Source organism: Toxorhynchites rutilus, chromosome 2, assembly GCF_029784135.1.
Source record: "Toxorhynchites rutilus septentrionalis strain SRP chromosome 2, ASM2978413v1, whole genome shotgun sequence".
Taxonomy (NCBI): domain Eukaryota; kingdom Metazoa; phylum Arthropoda; class Insecta; order Diptera; family Culicidae; genus Toxorhynchites; species Toxorhynchites rutilus.
This window is the reverse complement of record NC_073745.1, coordinates 198,700,759-198,717,517: the sequence shown is the minus strand read 5'-3', so window position 1 is coordinate 198,717,517 and position 16,759 is coordinate 198,700,759. Positions and strand designations below refer to the sequence as shown.

General features: G+C 39.3%; 1 protein-coding gene across 3 annotated transcripts in view; it reads left to right on the top strand.

Moving 5' to 3' along the window:
• LOC129765217 (circumsporozoite protein-like) overlaps positions 1–16,759 on the top strand; it is a 168,271-nt gene that overhangs the window by 141,497 nt on the left and 10,015 nt on the right. For all 3 annotated transcript variants that reach the window (XM_055765277.1, XM_055765275.1, XM_055765276.1), the window contains one exon: positions 16,454–16,612. In XM_055765277.1, coding sequence (XP_055621252.1) covers positions 16,454–16,612 — 159 coding nt within the window. The remainder of the gene's footprint in view (positions 1–16,453; positions 16,613–16,759) is intronic.

The window sequence follows — 16,759 nt, the reverse complement described above, 5'->3', positions numbered from 1 at the left end:
TCACTCCCGAAATTCTTCCAAAAATGGAAGTTAAAAGTGACGAACCAGCCAAATGAGTTGAAAGTCACTATAATACAGATAAAAAAAAAAGGTATCAGTTAAATGAAGAGGCAGATTTGTAGTCATTAGTCACGTCAGTTAGAATAAGTATCGACTAGAATAAAGTGTGCTACACATACAACGTCCCGTCACCGTGATGTTAACGTAAAGGAATGGAATATCAAATATTCTCCCATGGAAATCGTATGATAGCATTCACATACACAATCACAGCAACTTTGACGTCGGTAAAAAAAGTTCAAGAGAATAGTTGACAGGATGATGACGGTGACGCTGTATGTGTAGCGCGCTTAATTTATCAGTCATCCTCGCTCTCAACGCTCGTCAATTCATTTTCTGATCAATTCACTTTCTGTTGACGGCGATTGCTGAAGTAGTCCTTGTCGAAGCGAAGCTTCTGAGAGTAGAGTCGATCTTCATTTTTCACCCTACCTGTATTTTAGTACAGAGTTTAAATTTTCCTGTAAATTACATTTCTACTTAGTACATAGTTTTTAGGTTATTTACTTTATGCTAACGTTTGTGGGTTTCGTGGGTTTCGTGGAATTCGTTCCCTGAACTATATTGAATAGAACCTGAATTAGTAGGCTATTTTGAGCCATTGATTATATAAAATAAATTCGAGTATCTCGCACAACCTCACGGAATATAAGTGGAGACAATCGATCAACCTACACCTGAACAATTAATTTATTATTATTGGAATTTTTATACCGTTTCTTATTAATTTACAACTTACGATGCTTCAAGCTTCGAAAACCACTCTAGTAATCAAACCACGTTTTTCAACTATCTATTGTGATTTTTGTGCTTGTCAACCGACTATGCGAACTAATTCTAAGGTTTGATCAAAACAAGATTTGAGTGTGTCAGTTAGACCTTATAGTTGGTTTGAAGGTGCGTTGCTACACGAGGGGTGTCACAACAATAGTAGTAGAAGTAGTAGTAGTAGTAGCATATCGGTTTGGCATGGAATGGCTGACATTCCAAATTTTGGGTGGTATATATTGCGCCTAACTAGCATATGCATGCAAAAGTTGAGGCGATATACATACATGGCAAATGATTTTAGTGAGAGTGGACTATACATGTTTGATCAATAAAACAAACGTAAGAACTAATAAAACAAACCAAATATATATGTTGTTGTTGTTGTTGTTGTAGCTGATTGAAATAAGTCCTACGTCAACAATACAGTCGTGTCTTATACATCACCCTATAATTTTTCGGCCATTATTTTGTTCTAATCTTATGTAATTCAAAGTTTAAAACACAGCGTAATGTTGTTTTGTAAGCTTCATTTTCTGTATTTCCACAGTAGATTTCTGGGAAACTTCACCGAATTACGTACTTTTTGGATGTTACTATCTATGATTCAAACGGATAAATGGTCTAAACTAGGGACTCTCAAACTTTTTTGGGCAAGAGACCCCTTTTCCAGAATGAAGTGATTGATATCATTTTCTAATCAATAAATGGACATAAAATTCAGAAAATATCAAATCAAAATAATAATTATTTATACAAATTCAACAATAATTCTTGCTGCTAAAATAGTAGTTATCCTTAGAAAGAGTTGGTTCACGTAACACAACTTATACAGTATACAGTATCTTATACCACTTTGAGAATACCAGGTCCGAACATTTATCACCATCCACTCTATAACTTGACTGGAAATTAAACATTTCCAAAGCTCCCTCCACATAGAATCTGGAGCCAGAAAATTAGCTTTATCTCAGCAGGGTTTTGATTAAATTAATACAATTTAAAAAAAGGCAATCACATTATTCGGATGTTGTTTTGACGAAATTGCGAACTTTTATTCGAACACCCAACATGAGCGGACATTTTAATCAACCAACTCTTCATTTCTACTGCATATTTGTGCAAATTGATAATGTTCAATTGATAGATATGTTTGTCTCCAACATAACCAGTCCTTTGTTTACTTTTCTCAATACGGAATTCTTTTTTTGGTTGAAAGTTACTTATTGCATGTTGATCTATCTATCTATCTATCTATCTTTATATTGGGTTGGGGAAAAAGAAATGTCGTATATTGTCAGTATATGGCAACACTTAAACATATCTTGTGTTGTACTTATCGCATCGGGTCATTCTATACGGCTATTTAAAGACGACAATCTGTGCTACAAGTGTCGTTTTGAAAGTGTTGTGATTGTCCTTTTCTGTCTCTAGTTATAGCGCGTCAAAGATGGAGTCCACCAAGCAAGAAATTCGCCACATTTTACGTTTTTACTACCTGCAAGGTAAAACTGCAACGAAGGCGGCCGAAAAAAATCGTGTAGTTTATGGACCCGATACTGTAACTATTCGCACAGCACAGCGTTGGTTTGATCGATTTCGTTCTGGTGTAGTGGCTGTCGAAGATACACCCCGTATTGGTAGGCCAATCGTCGTGGGAACCGATAAAATCGTTGAAATCATCCAAATAAATCGGCATGTGAGCACTCGCTCGATTGGCCAGGAACTGGGTATAGACCATAAAATCGTTTGAAACCATTTGCAAAAGATTGAATTCCAAAAAAACTGGATGTATGGGTGCCACACGAGTTGACGCAAAAAAATCTTTTAGACCGAATCAACGCCTGCGATGCACTGCAGAAACGGAACGAACTCGACCCATTTTTGAAGAAGATGGTGACTGGTGATGAAAAGTGGATCACGTACGACAACCTAAAGCGAAAAAAGTCGTGGTCGAAGCGCGGTGAGCCGGTCCAAACCATCGGCAAGCCCGGATTGACGGCCAAGAAGGTTTTGCTGTGTGTTTGGTGGGATTGGAAGGGAATCATCCACTATGAGCTGCTCAACTATGGCCAGACCCTCTACCCGGTTCTCTACTGTGAGCAGCTTGACCGTTTGAAGCAGGCAATTGACTAGAAGCGGTCAGAAAATGATCAATAGGAATGGTGTTGTTTTCCACCAGGACAACGCTCGGCCTCACACATCTTTGATGACCCGCGAGAAGCTACGGGAGTTCGGATGGGATGTCCTATTGCACCCACCGTATAGTCCGGACTTGGCTTCAAGTGATTATCATCTCTTCTGGTCCATGCAAAACGCTCTTGGTGATACTAAGTTGGCCTCAAAAGAGGCTTGCGAAAACTGGCTGTCTGAGTTTTTTGCAAATAAGGAGGGGATAATGAAGTTGCCTTCTAAATGGCAACAAGTTTGCGAACAAAACGGCGCATATTTGACTTAAATTGGATAATGTTAAGTATGTTAAATAAAGCGTCAAATTTCGATCAGAAATACGACATTTCTTTTTCCCCAACCCAATATATAAAAATGAATTTCTGTCTGTCTGTCTGTCTGATTCTTATGGACTTGGAAACTATTGAACCGATCAACATGAAAATTAGTATGTTGGGGTTTTTGGGGCCGGAAGGTTGTCGTGATAGTTTGAGACCCCTCTCCCTTCTCTAAGGAGGGGCTGCCATACAAATGAAACACAAGTTTCTGCATTACTCGAGAATTAATCAAGCAAATGAAACCAAATTAAGCATATGGAGGTTTTAGGGTGCAATAAATGTTTCTATGATGGTTATTCTCTCCACCCCCCTCTCTAAAGGTGGGGGGGTCTGCCATACAAATGAAACTCAAATTTCTGCATTACTCGAGAATTTATCAAGCAAATGATACCAAATTTGGCATGTGAAAGGTTTAGAGTGCAATAAATGTTTCTATGGTGGTTAGACTCTGCACCCCCTCTCTAAAGGGGGCTGCCATACAAATGAAACACAAGTTGATATTTTTTTTGCTTTTATATTTTTTTTAGTTACTAATTAAATTCAATTAAATCAATTAAATTTAAAAAATAATTGTGAAGTCTGCAATAGTTTGAGCCCGCGCGCGTTTGCAAACATAGAGAAACGTGAGATTGAACAAAAGCAAAAGAATTTTTGATCGTATAAAACAAAGTCATTCCAAGGGATTTAATGTGGAAACCTGAGGTAAGCTAGGGATAGCTCAATGGGAATACTTGTAAATTCATCTTCTCAACAGATAATTATATCAAGACTTTTCTCTGTTGTGGCAGATCTCATTGCAGATTAAGGTTGACACGTTTATACCCCAGACCTGAAGTATCGGCTGGAATTAGGCTTAGGTTTGCTCAGTTGTCCGGTCTCGAAAACGATTAACAAACCGTTGTCGGGTATCCAGTGAAGCGGGAATTCCTTTGTAAATTCAAGGCTAATGCTGACATAGGTATTGGGTTCGATTCCTGATCGGTCAAGGTTTTTTTCGGGTTGGAAATTTTGTTGACATGCCTTGGGATATGTAAAGTAATGGGCCTGAAGTATCGGCTAGGATTAGGCTTGGGTTTGCTCAGCTACCAGAACTCGGAAACGATCGCAATTGCAGGCTGTGGCCGGGGATCTGATAAAGCGGGATTTCCCTTGTAAATTCATGGCTAATACTGACATAGGTATTGGGTTCAATTCCCGATCTGTCTAGGGTCTTCCCGGGTTGGAAATTCTCTCGACATGCCATGGAATGAATACTTTAGATAAAGGCTTGAATTGTTCTTTCAATTAGTAATCTATGTCTGCAGGATAACCAGTCCGTTTTCTTTTCAATTTAATGTGCTCACTGGTTAGTATGATGTAATAAAGAAATACAGTAAATCAATTATCATCAATAAGATAACTCGTCCTGCTCAAACCTTTGTAGGGGAATGAGGTGGGACCATCATCATTTCTAAGTTTCTGCATTACTCGAGAATTAATCAAGCAAATGAAACCAAATTAGGCATATGGAGGTTTTAGGGTGCAATAAATGTTTCTATGGTGGTTGTTCTCTCCATCCCCCCTCTAAGGGGGAGCTGCCATACAAATGAAACTCAAATTTCTGCTTTACTCGAGAATTAATCAAGCAAATGGACCAAAATTTGGCATGTGGAGGCTTTTGGATGCAATAAATGTTTCTATGGTGGTTAGACACTCCTCCCGCTCTCTAAGGGTGGGCTGTCACACAAATGAAACACAAATTTCTGCTTAACTCGAAAACTAATGAAGCACAATTTGGGATGTGGGGGTTTTTGGGTATGAGAAATGTTTTTATGATGGTATGACACCCCTCCAAATATGACAATTGAAAATTTTCGGAAAACTGTGAAGGAAAAAGGGAAAATTCGGAAAATTAAATTCCCATATGTTCTACAATTACATAGTGACAAGTGCTGTTAGTCCATTTGATGTTTGCGCTAGCGAAATTGATCTTTGTTCGAAACTGGAAATGGATTTTAATGTGATGAATCGCACTCCTATATCTTCTTCTATCTATACCAAAAAAGGATCGCCGGATGTGTTGATAAGAGCAGAACTCGAGGAAGGAATTGTCCGATTTAGGGCTGTCTTAATTCTATCATATTTTCTGTATAAAACATTTATTCCATGTAACGAAGAAACATGTTATTTGCAAGTGGTTGTAAATACTTGAACGAGAATTGTGTCTGAAAATAATCTGATATTAGATTGATGAGTTTTGTTAGAAATACTAGGAATTTTATAGTAAAAGGTAAATTCAACGGGGTCGATTAAAAGATCAATCAATGAACAATTCTGCGATTGGACCCATGAACTTGCTCATAGTAAGAAAACGTGAATGTTTGAAGGAGTTGATAACAAAAAACAAATTTTGGGCGGGACGAAGTTTGCAGGGTCAGCTAGTATTGAATATTTTAAGAGAAATAAAAAAATACGCCGCTGTCGCTGTTACAGACCTCATCCCCATAGTTACTGACGAGGCTCCCATTTCAGCACGATTTTAATAAATTACTATTGAAAAAATATAATGATCTTTATTGCAAAAAATTGTTAGGAAGTGGTAGGTGGACTGGTGCACTGGTACTAACGCGCTCGGCCTAGCTACCCTTGCGGGGAACTTCAGATCAACACGGTTCGAGCGGGATTTTGCCTTCCCCTTCACTTTTCCTCCTTTGCCATGTCCAACCATGGCTGCTTGTGTTGGTTTGTTGATCTGATGTGATGCGAAACGATGTGGTGTACGGTTTCGATGAGAATGATCGTTACGGCAGCGGAGCGGGGATTTTTAAGCTGACTGGCTGGCTCGAGAATTACGCATGTGTGAGACTGCGACCAATGTTTCGTTAATTTTTTTCTTTTTCCTTTCCAATTGTGCTTCATTCTATTTCGCTGCTGCTCTGGTTGCCCGTTTTGGTCGGTACGATTTGAGGAGCATAAAATGGACCAATCAAAAATGGGCACATAGTGCATTTGGATAATGCTTGATATTTCACAATTATTCAATTATTTATCTCAAGAAAAGTGAAATGTTATTCGTAATGATAGATGCGTAGATATATTTCCTATCAATTGATGCAAAAACCTTTGCGATCTATTGAGAAATGCTCGAGTTATAAGCGTTCCAAATCTTGCATTTTTTTCCTACTTGTTCAGTGCCTAGATTTCCATTTCACCCCCTATATCTTCCGGTTAGACGTAGTCCTACGTCAAAAATGACTTTTTTCGGATGGTGAAGAAAAAACTAAGATAGATAATTGAGCTTGATAAATTTCCATTGGCAGGTAATTACTTGCAAAAAAAATCTAGGTCTGAATCGATTGGGGCGAAAATCTCGCAAATTCATTAAGAAATTACTCAAAATTTTCATAACGCCAGAGTACTTGTTCGGGTTTGAATAAATTTTATCACAACAGGATGTACGAGCTCATTTCTTTCTTGAAATATATTTTTTTTCTATTTCATTAAAAACTGAAAGTGACCCATTCTACCCGTATGCGTTTCCGAAACTGTATGATATCAATTAGAGGCGAATGAACGGAAAAGTTTAAACCCTCTTAAAGCCAAAAAGAAGAAGATGAAGTATGATATCAACATCTCAAAATTTTACCGATGCTCGGGCATAACGTTCACATGCATTCTCTTGCATAGTTTCCCCCGCTGTTACCTAGCTGTTTTTCTCGTATTTGTCATCGTGTGACACGCTTTATATCCACTCGACAGCTCTCACCCGCCAGCACTAAAATGGCCCAAATTGATTTACCGTCCAATCACATCAACATCCGATTGAGCCCTGACGACAGCATATGATGAAATAAATATTCAAAATTCACGGGCACTGGTACAGCGCGGCAGAAACTCGGACACGAGCTGGCATCAAGCCAGGGCCAAGTCCGGCAGCAGCACCAAACAGCACACACGAATCAATCTATTCAATCGATTACCTACCCCCGCATGCGACCGCCCCCATTGTCCTTACGCGACCAACTCAAACAAAATCGAAAATCCAGAGCGAACCGCAGAGACCCAACCTACAATTTCTTTGCCTTAAGCAGAATATATATATTTGAATGCATTCTTTGGCTGGTTCTTTTCAATCCCTACTGGAATTTCACTCCTTCGAGACGGAGGATTTCCGAAATCCTTCCCACCAAATTGGAGGGGGAATCCAGTGGAATGGGCTGCAATCAGGCTGCGATATTCCTCTATTTAGTTGGACCCGGTTTCGTCGATTAGTTACTCAGGACACGTATCGGTTATAATTTGAATTCAAACAGAAAATGTTCGTGTATGGCGCAAAGTTTATAAGCTATAAAAAACGGGGGGATTCTGCAAAATTGTGTACTTTATGTGCGGAACTTGTTTCGTGCTGGTATGTGTGGAGAAAGAATTGAACTTCGTCCCTCCCTCGAAACTGCCATCCTTTTGCAAACCGGCGAAGAACAAAGAACCGACAATGGACGATACGGCACAAGCATCACAATCTGTGTGCCTTCCAGTGAACCCTTCGAACGTGCCTCATTTGATTTGACTACGTAACATAACATGAAGCCATGCTTAAAGCCATAAAAACGGGCAAAAATTGCGATTGAAGTGCAGGATTTTTCACCACCGAGAGGGGCAACTGCAGGGCTTTAGCAAACATCGTTCATTTATGTAATCTAAAATAGCAGATAAGGATTTTGGAGCAGCGCCTCGTCAGCGGAAGGGGTTTAAGGTTAGTAGAAAAGCTGAGGTTGAATTTTTCTTCTGTTCCGCAGTCACCAAGGTAAACAAAAGACCTACTACCGGAGCTGGCACTGGTCGGCAATTTATGCGGTGCAACGTTGTAAAATTCGCAATCTGACGAAGGACAATGGAGGGGCCCTTATTTGCATCGCAGGTTACGACGATCCTGCTGCATGCTTGCGACGACTAGTGTTAACACACTGACCGAGATATGACCGGACTGGTAATATAGCTACTTTGTTTCGAAGCTAGTGCAGCAGCCATCGGAATTATGGCCAGGGTTCGTTTCCGGCAGTTATCACGTAATCCGCGCGGGCATTCGCAATCAGATCACGTTCGCCAGAACAAATCACAATTCGTTAGCAATATTTTGTCAGCATATCTGCGATATCTGTGCAGTGGCTTCATCTAGCGAAGTATTGTGGTGTTGGTATCAATCGATTCTAAAATCCAACTGAAATCCTTTTTATTTGCGATGAAAATAGTGAAAAACAATAATAAATTCATCAGTGGGTAAAATGCTTCAATAATAGTCATAATGCTATTGAGCGACATACTTGAGCACAACAAGGAAACGATGACATCGTAACACTAGCCACCATGTCTTTCATGAAATAAAGTTCAAATCTGAGACAATATCTGCCAAACCGCGATGACAGATGTACAATGTCGACGTCTGATGGCGATATCTGCTCAGGGAGGCAAATTATTCTCTACCAGATTAACAGGCCCTAAGGCAGTTTTAAATTGTCCAAATATTGAATGAAAATGACGTTCTGCTTCTCACTTAACCATTTGTCGATATATTTCCTGATATTTTCACTAAAACTTTCATTTCTATATAAAAACATCATCAAAAATATTTTTCTTTAAATTATTTTTCACAATTTGCGAAAAACGCTCAATGTCACCAACGTGATTTCGGTTCATTTTCGGAACATGCTTTCTAATGATACTTGGAATTATACGTTTTTATAACGTAATTATATCGTATTTTAAATTCGATCTCTCAAATTTCAAGAAAGGCTAACTCGAAAGATAACTCGCTTGTTGTAGCAAGATTAGAATGAAAATCCGTTCCGTTTTGACTTAGGACTACGTCTTTGATTTCTATATAGAGGGGTCACGCTACGAAAAATGTCACGAAAGTGTCGAAAGTGTGGTACAGTGTCGACTTTCAATGTGGGGTCATAATTTGGACCCCGAACTCTATGTTTACAAAAATGTCCAACTAAATATGTCGCATTACAGGTCCGTCCAATTAGCTAAATATCAAGATAAGTGTAAATTGTTTTAGAAAGCATTGAACTGTATTTCCTCAACTCTTTTTTGGAAGGTTTAATGGCCCTGAAAAGTGCCTTGTTTTATGGAATGGTTCCAATTCAGAAAACTTAGTACTCGTGGTTTTAAAAAAACATTTCGAACGCCCTCGATGCCGCCTTGTTCTGGATTTGCCACCAAAGCAGATTGTATAAAGAACAATTTTTTTTTCTTCTGCTACTTGATGCCGTTTTGCGATTGCGTTTGTCACTCGCCACTCGCTGCAACTGCCTGTTGTTGTCTTGATGTCCACCGAACCGAATGGGTTCTGTTCCGAATGCGGGTTTTCTTATCGTCGCGAGCAGCTTTGCCAGCCAACTCGATCACTTCGGCGTTCGAAACTATATAACGCCTGGTAGGTGGACTGGTGCACTGGTACTAACGCGCTCGGCCTAGCTACCCTTGCGGGGAACTTCAGATCAACACGGTTCGAGCGGGATTTTGCCTTCCCCTTCACTTTTCCTCCTTTGCCATGTCCAACCATGGCTGCTTGTGTTGGTTTGTTGATCTGATGTGATGCGAAACGATGTGGTGTACGGTTTCGATGAGAATGATCGTTACGGCAGCGGAGCGGGGATTTTTAAGCTGACTGGCTGGCTCGAGAATTACGCATGTGTGAGACTGCGACCAATGTTTCGTTAATTTTTTTCTTTTTCCTTTCCAATTGTGCTTCATTCTATTTCGCTGCTGCTCTGGTTGCCCGTTTTGGTCGGTACGATTTGAGGAGCATAAAATGGACCAATCAAAAATGGGCACATAGTGCATTTGGATAATGCTTGATATTTCACAATTATTCAATTATTTATCTCAAGAAAAGTGAAATGTTATTCGTAATGATAGATGCGTAGATATATTTCCTATCAATTGATGCAAAAACCTTTGCGATCTATTGAGAAATGCTCGAGTTATAAGCGTTCCAAATCTTGCATTTTTTTCCTACTTGTTCAGTGCCTAGATTTCCATTTCACCCCCTATATCTTTCGGTTAGACGTAGTCCTACGTCAAAAATGACTTTTTTCGGATGGTGAAGAAAAAACTAAGATAGATAATTGAGCTTGATAAATTTCCATTGGCAGGTAATTACTTGCAAAAAAAATCTAGGCCCTTACGAAAGGCCTTCTGGCAGTTAACCCGATCATTCGCCATGGCGGACGAAAACATGCGTGTAGGCATGTTTTTGAGTTCTTTCTTCGTTTTATTTATCAATTCCTTTTCAGTTTTCGCGGAAAAATTAATGGAGTAGATCTTACGCTTCAGGTATGCCCAGAAATTCTCGATGGGACGCAGTTGGGGGACGTTGGGCGGTTTCACCAACTTGGGTACCATCCGCTCCTTCTCTTCTACCGATCGCTTCGAGTAGTTGGCCGACGCCAGATCCAGCCAGAACACCGCGTCTTCGCGCTTATGGTATTTCTTGATGAACGACGCTACTTCCGGCAGACACTTCGTACTATAAATTTCCCCGTTCATGGCCAGTCCGGAGCGGCTTTGACATGCCCTTCTTGCTGATTGTCAGCAACTGCAGCACCTTCTTGGGGAACTTGATGTGTGAAATAAACTTCACTTCTGAACTCACTTCCTTCGTGGGTGAAGTAAAATACGAAGTGCCCTGCCAGTCGTTGCCATCCAGGGTGAGATAGGTCTCGTCGTCCATCACAACCGCCACGTCGCGATTCGCCGGAAAAATCGACTTATTCAGCCGCTGCCGCTGCGTCGTTGCCTGCAGCTCTGAGACCAGTGGACGGAACTTCCGCTTCCTGGCATGTTTGTCCATGTTCGCCAGGTACTTTTTCACTGTTTGGCCGGTAGCACTGACCTCCCGACCAAACGCACGCAGCGATGTAGCCACTTTTCGCTGGATCTCCCTCTTCAACATTCTTTGGAACTTCTTGTCGCTCAGTGTCATCGATCGTCCGGAACCGGGCTATATTTCGATGCTCTGATTGTTATCCAATAGTGCCAAGATGTGTTAGATGCCGGAACGTGCGTATCCGGCGTCCACAAAGTGCCGCACGGTCCGTTTTCGACGCGGCGGGGTACCGTTCTTTGAACGCGCACACTTCTAAACGGAGTAGCTTCACTGTTTTCGTCATCACGGTTAGAGTTCGACTGATAGAGCTGTCAAATTTTTTTCTGCTGATTCATGGGTTACTATAATTGATGCTTCATGGGTACACCCAAACTAGCGTTGGCAGGTAACATGCCATCTTTGGCAGAAAAGATGGCAAACTATACGAAAAGCTTTCATTTATATGTGTCTCCTGTTTCGTTCCCTCATATTGGCTCTAGCATATATATTATACAAATTATATACATGTATTGGGGAGTAGAACATTTTATGTTATCTTTTAACTCATTTAATGTAATAAATCAGGATGCCAGAAAATGTGCTAAAAATTAACTTTGGGTGTAGTTTCGTCAGTGTGTGTGAAGGTAAACCCATGAAAAATCAGCCACTTTTATCCAATATGAGTACAGTAGAACCTCGATTATCCGCGAGCGGATGATCCACGATCCGGATTATCCGCGAAAGCGAGTTGCCTAGTAATTCTATAAACCTTCCATGTTTTGGTCATGACTTACTTTCACATTATATGAACATTCGTGAACACGACCTTACAGATATTTTAATGCTTTCTGTATTGATGAAACATAATTTTCTTGCTAAAACATCTTTTTTTCGTGTTGAGACCTCATTTTTAACCCTTCATTGCGTTATCCGCGATTTTCGTTATACGCAGTGTCTTAGCTCGATTATTCCGCGGATAATCGGGGTTCTACTGTATATGAGTTTTCCACAGCATTTGGGATTTTGTTTACTCAAGTGTAACTTTTGAAAAGGGCCTATCGATTTTAGTAAGAGAAATCTTCGATAATTTATATCTCAAAAACTACGAGTCCTACTAAAATAGTGTCTTAGAAAAAGTTAGAGAGTATTGATGTCCAAACGTGAAAATATACACTAAGAAAAAAATAGTCCTTTTTTATTTACAAAAAAAAAACTTAAATTTGCAATATCTAAAATATGTATTTTTATTTTTTTTTTTATATAAAATGGAAGTCATGTAGAAGATTTTAAAAAATGGGTACAAGATAGTAAAACTATTTTTGACAAACTTTGTAGAACATAGAATTTTTATGAATTTTCAAAACTTCGAATTTTTATATGTTAACAATCATTTTTAGTCACAAATTATGAATTCTGATGTTATTTAAAACAAAAAAGTTCATTATCAATCTCCTTCTAAATGCAGCCATTCTCGAGATATTTAAAAAAAGATTTCTAATTTATTGTCTTTTTTATAGTAAACTAGCTGACCCGGCAAACTTCGTCCTGCCCAAAATTTATTTTTCGTTATCACATCCACGTTTTCTTACTAAGCGCACGTTCATGGGTCCAATCGCAGAACTGTTCCTTGATTGATCTTCTAATCTACCCTTCAAAAATGTTTTACTATGAAATTTCAGTACTTCTACCAAAACTCAACATTTGAAAGTAACCTTTTGCTCGCTACTTTGCCCACCTGTACTGTTTCTCAGGGTCGGCTTCCGATCTCGGGAGGACTCACACTAAGACGCGCGTAATCAAGACGGACAATTGAACGCCACCGGAGTAGAAGGGACTGGTCTTATTAAAAATTAATATAAATTTACTAAATTTACTGAATCGATTTTTATTTTAGGGTTAGTAATGTCCATGTGCCCCGTCGTCGATGGTCTTTGTGGTTTGGGAAGGAGAGGGACTGATATCGTACCTACTCTTATTCTCGATGAACCCGGAACGCAGGATTGACTCAAACTCCAACTGCGTTTTACGGCCACCAGCGCCGCTATTTCGCTAGGTCCCAACGATAGTTGACTCCTCCAGAAAGCGGAATTATGCTTCCTCGTTTCGTGGACGAATTATGTTCCCGAATGGCGAAAACTGCTTTCCCTCAGGAAGGTGGTCCCAATGGTCTTGCTTCCACTGCACCGTAAATCGGTGGACAGAACTCGCGTCGTGATGATACCGCTGACTCCCTCAAGTGTCTGTGGCTGGCACTCCTCGCGTACTTTCGCTCCACAGCCGCTTACTGTCTCAAGAAACTTTCCTTTTTCTCAATTCACGTCTATATCGCTTTCTATATTGGACCTTAACCCATTAACGACCAAGCTGTAAAAATTATTTTTTTGACGAAAGCCATTGTTGTATTTTCGATTATTAACGCTAAAGGAACTCCAATGTTCAAGAATTATGTTTTTCCCTTCTTCCATTTTCCGGGAAATGACTGTTCGAAAAATCGAACATTGGCCGAAACCCGCATTTTTTTTTGCAAGTACAAACATACTGCAAACTAAAAGTCACTTCAATTAGCAAATATACGTTATTCATAAATGCATCAATTTTGGATTCCCGGAAGAACAAGAACAGGAGAATGGAGGTCTCTAAGTATAAATCCAAATTAATCCACCTAAGGTGAGATGTGGCATTTCTTATTTCATGTAATTTTAACTTATTACTGACAGGCTTTTTCTTTCAAACGAAAGCATATGCTGTGTTATTTTTATTGTTAACTGTGGAGAAATGTCAATGCTTAAAAACTAGTCTCTCCAATTATCCATTTCCCGAAAAAATCGAACATTTTCCAAAACCTGCAAAGTACCAGAGTACTGCTAAAAAACAATGGCATAGAGGGTTGGGAGGTTATTATTCGGTCCGGCGGAAGAATATTCACCCAAACAATCTCATTAGGATCCTCGTTGCACGTATTGATCATTTACTCCAGCTCCTCCACAAAAGAAATTCTACGGGCCGCCATCACCTAATGTTGTTACGGACAAAAAATCATACAGATTGTCGATAATATTTGCTAACTTAATCGATATTTGCAAACATTCACAACTGAAAATGCAAAAAGAAATGAAAAACCTTCCGTCTTCTAAAGTAAACAAATCAAAATGCGCAGCGGATGTTAGATGTGTTGGTGTTGATTCAGCAGAAAAAAAAATGTTCGTTATGGCCAACGTTCGATTTTTCGAACACTAAATTTCCCCGGCTGTTATTTTCCTGTATGCGGCTCAATCAAATGATTTTCGCTCTATATCACAATGTATGTTCTTTTATCAGAGCAGTACTGTAGAAAACTTCACATATTTTTGTATTTTATTGGGGTTTTTAATGGAAATTGAAAACACCTTCCAAACATACTTGCTTTAAATCGAATTTATTATCCAAAAAAGTTACTCATAATTGTATGAAATCGATATAAGTGGTAGCTAATAAATTAAGCTATCTTTTGGTGCAAAAACATTACCATAAGGTTCCTGTCCAAAGACATGAAAAATTATCAAAGTTGCTGTTCGATTTTTCGAACGCTTGGCCTAAAATGGGTTAATGCCCAATCCAATCGTTTCCGCTTTCCTTTTAAACTTTCTCTCCCCTCCTCGTTCCCCGTTCTTCTCCTCCTTTCCCTCTGTTCCTTCCATCCTTCCTATTTCCGGTTACCGTCAGAGGGAGTGACAGTGACAGCTGGGCGGGATTGATGATTCACCCAAGCGTTACCCCGTTTTTCGGCACAGTGGGCTTGAGTTAGTGGGTACAATATTGATTAGCCGAAAAATTTAAATCTAACGACAATCCTCATTTGAGACCAGTCACAAAAAACCAATTTTCTACAAAAACAACAAGTACAAAGTTTTACATTGAATTGTTCCGTTTTTCGACGGTAACACATTATAATATCAGATTATTTTCATACACAATTACCGTGCAAGATTTTTCGTCCACTCGCAAATAACATGTTTCTTCGTTACATGGAATAAATGTTTGATACAGAAAATATGAATGAAGACAGCCCTAAATCGGAAAATTCCTTTCCCGAGTTTTGTTCTTATCAACACATTTGGCAACCATTTTTATTTATATAGATAGAAGACGATATAGGAATGCGTTTTATTACATTAAAATCCATTTCCACTTTCGAACGAAGATCAATTTCGTTAGCGCAAACATGAAATGAACTAACAACGCTTGTCAATATGTAATTGTAGAATACGTGCGAATTGAATTTTTTCGAATTTTCCCATTTTCCTCCAGAGTTTTTCGATAATTTTCAATTGTCATGTTTGGTTGAAATATGTGCATTTTATAGGACCCCCTCTCCCCGCATTTTTATAGGACCCCCTCTCCTTTCCAGGACATTTTTATAGGACCCCCTCTCCTTTCCAGAAGAGGAAGAGGTGTCATACCATCATACCATCAAACATTGCTTGTACCCAAAAACCCTTACATCCCAAATATGGCTCCCATTTGCTTGATTAGTTCTCGAGTTATGCAGAAGTTTGTGTTGCACTACTATGGCAGAACACACCCCTCCCTTATATAGTGGAAGAGTGTTGATCCACTTTAAAAATATTTCTATTTCCTAATTTGGTTTCATTTGCTCGATTAATTCCCGAGTAGTGCAGAAATTTGTGTTTCATTTAGTGCCTCATTGTAGTGCGGCATACTTTTTTTTTTTTAAACCAGAGCCCTCTGGGAGCGAGTCTGTTCCAACCCTCGTTATGTTCAAACACCACCCTTAAGTGGGAACTCCACATCATTTCTAGCATATATTGAAATATAAATTGTATTTTTTTTTCTTTTTTTTCCTCAACATATTTTTTTTTTCACTAAACGTTACAATTTGTAGACAAATCAAAACCTGGAATTCTATTTTACGCAACATGTTACTATTTCCTTATAATCAACTATTTCAAATAACTCGAGACAAATAATCATGCATTTAAGCAAAAAAAAAATGCAAAATCCAAGAATCAGAATATCTGTTTTTCTTTCTCTCTAAATCATCTTGCTAACGTCCTCACCGATGTTTGAAGTGGCTGACGTGAAATTTGCGTTATTTAATTTTCATCTTCCGAACAGTGTGGTTTTGAATATCCAGTGCGAAAGAGAATAGCTTAGTACTTTCGCTTGCAATGTTAATGCAATTCGCCTCGGCAATTATGCAAAACACGTTCTTCGCAAATAGAGTTTGGTTTGCTAACAATCGTTCTCATTCTCGTTCCTCTTCCAGAATACGGCCGCCAGTGCAGTGACATCGGGTGCCTCTCGAATCAGGTATGCGTAATGGCGTACGATTCCTGTTCCCTTGGTCAGCGTGACGGAAACGAATGTGGACGTTATCCAACGTGCAAGAAGAACTCCGAAGCCGGTCTAGCTGCAGGTCCTAGTGGTAATTATTTCCCATGGCACACAGAAAAAAACACACAGACGTTCATTTGCAGGCCAAACAAAACAACATTCGTACCTACATCCGTTTCGTTGCGTTTCACCGTAGGGAATATTCATTCCTTCCATGTTTTTTTTTTTGGTGTGAACA